We start from the raw sequence: 10,656 nt of genomic DNA on the forward strand, positions 1-10,656 counted from the left end.
TATTTAAGCCACCTTATAGCCTCCATTCTCGCCTCCTTCACCCTCAGAGAGCTGTGAGAAAACCCTAATCCATTCTTGAGTGATCTAAGTGCTCTTGTGTTAAATTTTGAAGGCTTGAAGAAGGAAAAGAAGAAAGGAACAAGGAGAAGAGTTGTAGAGCAAAGATTCAAGGGCAAACCAGAGTTCTTTGAGGTATTCTTCGGATTTCCTTCCCTTTTATGCTTTAAAACCCCATTAGAACTCTTCTAGATCTAGTTGATGCTTTTCTCAAGCCTTATGTTGATATGGAAGCCCTATTATGTCGAGATATCCTTAGATCTGTTCATTTAGGAGTTGTAGAGCCCAGATCTATTGCCTTTATGGAGCTATTTTGCATAATAACCCTAGATCTACCCTTTTAAGTGCCTTTTTAGCCTTTATCCCCTTTTTCATGTGTTTGTACACGTAAAGTTGGAAACTTTACGTGGTAAATCAGCTTATTGGACTCAGATCTATCATTTGTATGTAATGGATTCAAGCAGAATCAAGTTTAGAATAGTTGCATGGTTGTGACTCGGCGAGTCGGAAGAACGACTCGGCGAGTCGAGTCGCGAGTCCCCGATTTCTTCCTTTTTGAGCGATGCCGAGTGGGACCAGTGAGTAGTGGAGTGGACTCAGCGATTTCGAGGTCAGACCCAGTAATGGAGGGACTCGGCGAGTTGTTCATACAACTCGGCGAGTCCAAGGCAATATTCTTAAGCTCAAGAACAACTCGTCGAGTTGTTCATATGACTTGGCGAGTCGGATGAAGATTGTCTGAGTTCTTGGATCGAGAGGGTACTCGTCGAGTCGATGTCATACTCGACGAGTAGCCACGAGTAGGGTTGAGAAGTGAGACTGGAGACTCGGCGAGTTGGAGGCCCAACTCGGCGAGTCGGGTCAACCGTGGGTTGACTTTGACCGAGAGTTGACTTTGACCAAGGGTAAAAGAGTCATTTTACCCCAGTGCAGTGTTTAGTGTTTGATTGAGTGTGTTTATGGACTTGTAGCCGGGGAGATACCGGAGCAGCACCAGTTAGCTTTCAGAGCCATTCACACAGCAGCCAGTTCACGAGGTGAGTTTCCCTTCAGTAGGAACGGGTCTACGGCCACAATGTCGGCCCGTTTAATTATCAGTAGTCCCGGACTTTGGTCTGATGCAGTAGTTAGAGTGTTTGATGTCTTTGTGATTCAAGCATGTTTGTGTTATGTGTTCCGGACTCTGTTCCGATGCAGTATGCAGCATATGTGATTATAATAGTTGTTATGTTTTATGCTATGCCATGATCAGCCAGTTCCGGACTTCGGTCCGATGCAGTCACTTCCGGACTTCGGTCCGATGCAGTTAGTTCCGAACTTCGGTCCGATGCAGTCAGTTCCGGACTTCGGTCCGATGCAGATAGTTCCGGACTCTAGTCCGATGCAGGGGACAAGGTCCCAGTCAGTTCCGGACTTCGTTCCGATGCAGCTAGTTCCAGACTTCGGTCTGATGCAGTGGGCAAGGCCCAATATGTGCTTTATATATGTATTGTATGGTATGTGGTAGTTTGGGGGAGCTCACTAAGCTTCGTGCTTACAGTTTCAGTTTTGGTTTCAGGTACTTCCGCAAGCAAAGGGAAGAGCTCGGGATGATGGCATTGCACACACCACAGCTTCAGTTTTATCCTGGGAGTTGGCTCAGTCTTCTTAGATATGTTTTGATACAGTTGTGACACAGTTTTCTTGTTACAATATTTTAGTGTGGTTTTTGAGAAATGCAACGCATGGTTTTATTATGATATACTCAGTTTTATGATTTTTGGTTATATTAAAAATGAAATTTTCGGGTCGTATTTTTGGGTCGTTTCACATGCATAACCAGATGTATACAAGCCCCGTACCAAATGCAACAACACATGACTTATGGAGGGATGTCATACTCATACATGGACAACCCCATACGAAGCCCCAGTTCTAATTTCAGCCACCTGCAGTACGAGATTCCGCACACGGCGATGATCCCAAACATGCCCAAATATAATGGTACTATAGACCCAAACGACCACATTGATAATTATGAATGGACGATGACATCCCTCAAGATGGATCATTGCTTCACCTGCACTTATTTTCCTTGCACCCTAACCAGAAATGCAGGCAAGTCGTTCAAGTCTCTGAGGCCGGCCAGCATCTCCAGTTTTGAGCAGCTGAAATGCCTTTTCCTCAACAATTTCATGCAGTTGAGGAAAGGCAAGGGGGACGCTAGTTCTGTAATGGCATGCAAGCAAAGAGAGGGGAATCGATTTGTGAGTATTATGATCAATTCATGCTGACCATCTTGAGTGTTCCAGGACATGAAGAGTTCTTGGTAACAAGCGCTTTCGCCCAAGGCTTGCTCCCGGGGGCCCTATCGAAGAAGATGCAAGGAACTGTCCCTAGATCCCTGGACGAACTCGAGTTCCGTGTGGAAAAATATATGAGGCAAATTGAAGGGGAAGAGCAAAAGGAGGCTAACATCAAAGCTATAGCCAATACGTATGCCAGACAGGAAGAGGCGGTGTCGCGACCAATCTTGGCCCAGCAAGAAAGGCAAGATGGCAACCAACAACGACACAATCGTCACTCCCGGCACATGTCTAGAAGGTATAGACTGTTCCACATGGATGATAGCAGAAGCGGTCATACCGATGTTTATGCAATCAACAAGGCTCCATACAAGGAGAACAAAGACAAGCCCAAGTTCTGTGAGTATCATAAAAGCAAAACTCATGATACCAACGAGTGTACAGTGTTGAAGAGGGGGATTGATGAGAAACAACTAGTTGGATACATAGTTGGTATAGCAAAAGACCTCAGGGAAAAATTCGAAGAGGATAAACACCAACACAAAAATCAAAAGGATGGAGGAAAAGACCACGAAAAAATGGGGTAGATACTTACCATCACCAGGCCCTGCCCATGCAGCAATCACCAAAGCCGCTATACAGATATAGGGTCATGCTACCAAAACATCCTCAACATAGCATTCTCGGTAAATGACCCCAGACCAGAACATTGGGACCCCAATGATCCATTGCACATCACTGACTTTGTTAGTCAACACCGTGTAGAACAAGTTTACATCGACAATGGCAGCAAAGTCAACGTGATCTACGAGCACTACCTTCGTAAACTGCCAATCTAATGGGAAGAGTACCTCTAGCCACCGCGCCAGGGCCCACTAGTTGGCTTCACTGGTCACCGCATTTAGCCAACGGGAACAGTCAGACTCCCGTTCACATTGGTTAGTCATGACGGGGCAAAGGAGATAACAAGGGTGCTCAAATTCTCAGTTGTCGTTTGTCCGATAGACACAACATTCTTTTAGGTCGGCCTACACTTTTATAGTTGTAAGCAACTCCATCTACGCTCCACGGTGTTCTCAAATTTAGCACAAGTGACGGGTCAGCAACGGTAGTAGCGACCAAGCCGGCCATTGGGTGTGATGCCCAATGAGGAGCAAGGCAAGAAACCCAATCATGTCAAAACGAAGGTCGTCAAAAAAGAGAAGGCCTACAAAGGAGATCTGTCGGGGCACAAGTACCAGTCTGCGAGACCAGGCAAAGACGGTGAGATGTGTTCAGTCGACTCATAATTTCTCTCCCACAGGAGGGAACTAACGCCGACCGAAGGAGTGCTCAGCCAGAATACATGGTAACAAGCACACAACGAGTATACGATGGCTCACAGGAAAAGGCACCTACATGGACCATAATTGACAACTAGGTAATGCCCAGTAAAAGAACAATTCGGGATCAAGAGCAAATCTTAGCCGATGTTAGACATGAACCAAAGCTCCTCAGAACAGAGGCTGCAAGCGCAAGAAACAACAACAATGGAAGTGGAATACTATTCTTTTTAACGCACAGGTTTTCCCATAGAAGAGCGCCAACAAGGGTCCTCGGGAAGCAAAACAGCATCTCCAGTAACAGCAAGGAGGATAGGTGTGCAGAAACCCATAGAAGAGCGCCACGGCCGCAACACTCATCGGGTCACAAAGAAAGACAGGCAAGAGCACCCCCAGGGTATGAGAAACAAAATGTAACTCCCCCGTGTCGGGCCTCGCTAGGGTAAATAAGAGGAAGCCCCAACCTATGAAGACCCACCTACATCAAGTGTAGAAAAGACGTCACCGCCCAACAAGAAGTATAGCCCAACTCCGCACAGGATAACCATACTTCAGATGCAAAAGCAAAGACCGGGCACATGCCTTGACACTTAGACATTCAGAGTCTATTGTATCATGTCTTTCTTTCCTTCTAGAAATAATATAATTTGCATTTTCAAAAAACTTTCCAGAATTCTGTATTGCAAAAACAAAAGGTATAGAGGTTGTGCATATTTTCCAAGTAGTAACAACGACTGATCACCTAAGCTACTTGAGAAAAATCTTTTCAAGAATGTAGCCTCAGGTCTTAAAGTTCACTATCCAAGCTCGAACACACTAGAGGTGAGTTCATACTCCTACGTTTTCACTATTTTCAATGTTTTTAGGGGGAGGATACAAGTAAAACACAAGAACTCTTGTGATAATATTCAAATGATTTCAAACCATTTCCAAATCATTGCAATTGTTTCAAACTGATTACTGCTACATTTCTAACAAAACATATTCACATATATTTTTATATAAATAAGTTCAACAGACTTAGAATTGGCAATTCCGCCCTAAATTCTGTTCGTTGTTTGGTTGTGGATTTAGGATAGAATTACTTATTCGATTTCCTTTTTACTCTTGATTATATTTTAGGAGTATATGTGAGTACAAATTGATTACACCTTTTTTAACATGCAAAGCAAAGAGAAATTTTATACAAATCTTTTATCACTATTTTACACCTACTGACAAATTGCAAAGGTTTTTAGTTCATTACAGAGTATACAATTAAACTATAATTGGTATAGTTTGTAAATCGCTACACTATGTTACTAAGTTCAAACGACAATACAAGAGTATACAAATAAACTATAATTGGTATACTTTGAGAATCACTACACTATTTTACAAATTCAAGAACAATACATAAAACAAGTATATAAACTATAATAGGTATAGTTTATGGAACACTACTCTATTTCATTAATCCAAAGGTACACTAATAAAATAATTATTTAATCTTTACATTACAAAGGACACTACTACAAGATAATACATACAGTTTCAAGTACAATAGAACACTACTACACTACACGTAAACTAGTTAATACAGGATTGTGAGACACTACTTCATTTTACTTATCAGAGTACAGGTCCAAGTCCTATAAATTATAACCAGAGTCTCCTGGAGGGAGAGCATGAATTTGTGTATAGATCTATATGTGACTGACAATCCCACACCTGAGCTGCTAGCTACTGTTAGGCCGACAGGGGGTGACAAATGTTATAACATTCTGACGCCTGAAGAACGTCGTAGAGGCCACTAGTCATATCAAGCATGGTTAATGAAACTCACAAAAGTATCAGCTAAAGTATTAGTTTATGGGATTTACCCTACTTCAAAGGTTCTATTTTAAATAATGAAACTACAGTATACTACTTTACACTACAGCTGGTGGATTCCAGGCATTCATACAAAGGGTTTTTCATACAAACACTACTACTACGATGGATTACTTTTCTAAGTACAAGGTACACTAGTACAACATACAAATTCAAGAAACATTCACGCCATAGTTTTATTTATTAATAAGGCTACATTTTACTAATACAGACTATGGTTTACTACTTCAAAGGACAACTCACTATTTCAAAGTACAGTTCACTATTTCATAATACATTTTAGTCTTAATGTCAAAGACTACATTTCATTCACTAAAGAAAATAATGGATTCTCTAGAAGAACACTATAACATTTTCAAGGAACCAAAACAAGTTTTCCATCTCATAAACATACTTATGAACTCACCAACTTAAATGTTGATACACTTTCAAAATCACTTGTATTCTCATGGAACTAGTAGACAGGTACACCTGCAGGATTTTGAGAAGGCGGGGCTTTATAGACTCACGACTTTTATACATTTTGTTATACACTTTTGATGTCATACAAACTATGCTATGAACATATGTAAATACTATATTTTATCAATGTAATGGTTATGTTTTCTTTGATTACTATTATACAATTGTTGTGATACTGTACATGACGTCCTCCGCCCCCGAACGTTTCTGCTGTTCCGGTTTGGGGGTGTGTCAGATTGATATCAGAGCATTGTTTATAGTGAACTAAGTATATCAAACCTTACAAGATATACAACTATAAACACTATGGGGCCGAAGCGCTTTGAACTAGAAGTATACTTTTAAAATATAAGTATTTTACAAGAAGTATACGAATATACATACACATTAGAAATAGTATCACGGTAAGATCTACATAAAAATATTTAGATGTTGAACACTGCAGTTAACCCTGGATAGTTATGTAATCATATCTGGGATAAATATAGCATGATCAACTATATTTATTCGAGATACGACCAACATATGTTTGGGAGTGACCGTGGTGTTGCAACAAGTCTAAAACTTACCAATACTATATACAAGAAAAACTCTAGAACCAAACATAAAGTTAAAATACTATAGGAGTATTTTATAGCTCTACAACACTATACATATTCGTTACAAGTATTACTAATTCTCACAATTGAAAATCTACGATTATTTGCTTATTTTAGTAAATATCTATTGTAAATCGCTGATAGAACACTATAAAAGTCAGGTTATAATGCGTTTAGGACTAAGTTATATCTTGTTTAAATATCACTTGACTCATGACCACTATATTTTAAAAATAATATTTATTAATATATAATAAACCAATAAAAAAGAATTAATCCAATAAGAAAGAAATTAAAAAAATAATTAATTAAAAAATCTAATAATCAAATAAATTAATATTTATTAATATATAAATATAATATATTGAAAATATTATTTATTAATCTATAATAATCTAATACAACAAGAAATAACTTAAAAAAAATTAATATCCAATAATTCAATAAAATAGAAAAGAAAATTTGTAGAAATGGTTGTTGTAGTTTGATAAAAAAGATAAAACTACAAAAATAGTTTTAGGGGTAAAACAATCATTTTCAAAAAATTAATAACTAAGCTGTTAAAATTAAACGAGGTAATAAATTTCTTTTGTCAAATAAATACTTTTTTGCTAATAAATTTCTTTTTAAACCCCAAGAAATTAAAACCGACCATTTTTACAATTTTATCGAGAAAAAATTAGGACAGATTTGATTTCTCTTTGAATAAATCATAATATACATTAAAAAAAATGCACTTCTTGCAAAAACCAAATAAAAGTGGTAAAGTACGGCACACAGAGAGGAGGTGCGTCTTTTCCCGATGGATACAGCCAACGGCGCTAAGCCTCTGAGAAAGATTTCAGAGGCATTCAAGGAGATCGCCAACTGTATTAACTCCCAAAACCAGAACACTCAACAACTGGAGCTAGCCCCTTTCTCCAGCGCCTGTTCTCTTGTTTCCCCTCTGTTCCGATGCCTGGGTATTGCATTCAAGTTCGCTGAAATGGACTATGTCGCCAAGGTACGATCACTCACATACATGGCTTATGTTCATCCTTCTATGCTTGTGTAAAAATGTGGGGTTTTGAATCTTTGGATTGTATTTCCTGTGTTTATGATATTATAATCCAATCGTATGATATTGTCACTTTGCATCACGATCAGTAGAATTAGGTTATTTAGAATTTTTACTTTGGGTTTTGGATGTTTTCTTTGTTTGAACAGGTGAATGATCTTTGTGAGACTTCAAAGTCAATTTCGACCTTGCAATCGATGATGGAAAAGGATATTGAAGAAAATTGTGTGAGGAAGCCCGGTAGTCACACGAGGAATCTTTTGAGAGTGAAACGCGGTTTGGATATGGTTAGAGTATTGTTTGAGGAGATTCTAGTTTCAGAGTACGTCGTCTCTTTCTTCTACTTGATCAGTTTGTGATACTTTAGAATAAATTTGCCATGATTTGTTAAATTTGATCATCAAGATGCAATGGTGAAATCCTCAAATGGTCGACACCAAACAGGATTTGGAATTCCAATTCTGTTGGCAACTGTACACACTTGTTAGCATCCTCATGATTGACCTCAAGGTTCCCTTTTCCCCAACCCTCTCCCAGTGATGAAATCCTTTTTCAATTCGGATTCGACAAGAATATGATATCCAAAAACAGAAGAGTTTTAAGAATAAGACAGTTTGCAAAGGGATTTCCAATGGGTCTAAGAAGAATTAAAAAAAGTCAAGATGATGGGTAGGTACTCATTGCTTACTTGATACATGATGTGGCTCTTGAATTGGAAAGTAACTAACTAATGCCAGATTCGATTCGTGGGAATTGCTATTCTATTCTATTCTATTCTGGTATTTGGTTGCAAATGAGTACTGAATTCAATTTCCCCTTTCCAATCCTTCTCCATTTGAAACACCCTTTGTAAACCCTTCTTCACAACTTAGCTGACTCACTTGCTCAATCAATTCATGTCGTGATATGCTATGTTATTATGCCTGGTGATTTTCTCTTGGATTTTCATTGTGTAGTTTCTATAAACCAGGAACACTTCCCCAAGTAGATTATATAAGTCATGAATGCTTTCCAAATAACCTGATAGATATATCATATATGTGGTGACACTGACACAAAAAAGGGGTATACGGATACCCCACCAAACCAACGTGAGGGAACAGTGTCCCAAAAGTAATTCTGAAACCTCACTTTCTTACAACAAGTGGTGTTACAAGTAATCATTCCAGTTCAGTCCTGTCCCATGTTGACAAAAGCAACCTCGGATCTTGTGTTACTTAATGTGGTTTTTTGGCCCTATATATATATATATATATATATATATATATATATATATATATATATATATATATATATATATATATATATATATATATATATATATATATATATATATTTTGTCTTTTTTCAGGGACAATTCTCTAAAGAATCCAGCATCAAAAGCTTATACGCAAGTATTCTCTCCATATCATGGATGGGCTGTAAGAAAAGCTGTTGCTGCTGGAATGTATGCCCTTCCTACAAAATCACAACTCTTGCAAAAGCTTAATGAAGATGGTTAGTTTCTTTCTACTTTCTATTTAGCCACTTTTAGTTGATTTTTATGTCATTGTAATAAACAGTTTAGTTGCTAATAAGAATCGGAAAATTGCAATAAAGTCACTATATTACCATAAAATTTAGATTTTCACACCAAGTTATTTTTTTCGCAATTATGTCACTATATTTACAATTTTGTTGCAATATCAACCAAATGACAATGACCGGTTCTCCCGGTAACCACTTTTCCCAAATTGCAATAAAATCAGTAAGTTTACCAAAATTTTGATTTTGACACCGTGTTTCAAATTGCAAGAAAGTCACTATATTACAACAAAATTTCGATTTTCACATCGAGTTTTTTTTCTCAATTATGTCATTACATTTACAATTTTGTTGCAATGTCAACCGATTGACCGATTTACGAGATGTTATTGTGGTTTAGAAGTTTTGTGGTAATATAGTGACTTTTTTTGCAATTTGCCCAATAAAAAAAACACTTCATTAGCTAAATCGATAAAATAGTGAATGTATGTTGTGGTGTTTTGTATTTTCATATGATATAAATACCATTTAACATGGGAAAATGGTTTTACTAAATGGTCATAAAAAGTGCCTTGGTTTAACCAAGGGGAAACATAATTAAATACTATAATGATAAGATGGTGAAAGTACAAGTGATTTTGTGTATCTTATCCGTTTCTGATTTCTCATTTTGACTAATGAGTCAAGTTAGTGCAAAAAGAAGGTCTTGGTTTTTTTTTTTTTACTTGTTCTATATCTATCATGTGTGCAAAAGACGTGAATGCCATCTTCATCTTTATCATTGACATGTATTGTCTAGTACAGTCCATGTGTACTTAGAGTTTTACAATTGTTTGTTTTATTATCGACTATTAATCACTCTTTTTATGACTTACAGAAGTTTCTGCAAAGTCTGAGATGCAAAGTTATGTAACTGCATCCACTCTATTGATTGTGTATATTGACAACCTTTTCCAGTCGAGAGAACTGGGCATAGACTGGTGATGATTTACTCAGGAGAGTATAATCTACTTTTGACATATTTATTCTTATCATCAACTCTACTTTTGTGTCACTGTTGTATATCGTACTATGATTACCATTCAACATTCTCAAGTTGGAACTACCACATGTTTTTACTTAATATTGTATGTATTACTCATAAGGATTGCTTGACTCTTAAGTTTCAAGATAAGATCTCATTAATTAACATATAATTACTTATTATTCTTTTTGATAGGTTTGGCATATTTGATCGTATTCATATTAACCTTCTTATAAAGCAATAATATAAAGGTTATTAAGAATATAAGAGTGCGGAGAAATAATTCTTCCTTTTAGTCATACTAAATACCTAAAATTTATACTAAAAATCCGGTAAAATGGCAAGTCAATGAGTAAAATGCCCTAAAACATCATTTTGTGGCTTAGAAAACGGCTAAAACACAGCTTATGCTTTACCATGATTTAGAACAAATCTTAGGAAAATTATTATAAAA

The 10,656-nt window shown here is 37.3% G+C and overlaps 1 protein-coding gene across 1 annotated transcript; it reads left to right on the forward strand.

The window, feature by feature from the left end:
* Nucleotides 1-7,335: 7,335 nt before the first annotated feature.
* LOC111909545 (accelerated cell death 11) lies at nucleotides 7,336-10,384 on the forward strand. Its single transcript, XM_023905345.2, has 4 exons — nucleotides 7,336-7,600; nucleotides 7,804-7,976; nucleotides 9,006-9,151; nucleotides 10,056-10,384. Exons 1-4 carry the CDS (start codon nucleotides 7,400-7,402, stop codon nucleotides 10,160-10,162), a joined length of 627 nt encoding a protein of 208 aa, XP_023761113.1. The 5' UTR covers nucleotides 7,336-7,399; the 3' UTR covers nucleotides 10,163-10,384.
* Nucleotides 10,385-10,656: the final 272 nt, after the last annotated feature.

Source organism: Lactuca sativa, chromosome 9 (genome assembly GCF_002870075.4).
Source record: "Lactuca sativa cultivar Salinas chromosome 9, Lsat_Salinas_v11, whole genome shotgun sequence".
NCBI lineage: Eukaryota > Viridiplantae > Streptophyta > Magnoliopsida > Asterales > Asteraceae > Lactuca > Lactuca sativa.

Excerpts from the sequence above, each read along its gene's own strand:
- LOC111909545 (XM_023905345.2), top strand. The coding sequence starts at position 7,400 with ATGGATACAGCCAACGGCGCTAAGCCTCTGAGAAAGATTTCAGAGGCA. Across the intron at positions 7,601-7,803 it reads AAATGGACTATGTCGCCAAG|GTGAATGATCTTTGTGAGAC; the intron begins GTACGATCACTC and ends TTGTTTGAACAG. Across the intron at positions 7,977-9,005 it reads GAGGAGATTCTAGTTTCAGA|GGACAATTCTCTAAAGAATC; the intron begins GTACGTCGTCTC and ends GTCTTTTTTCAG.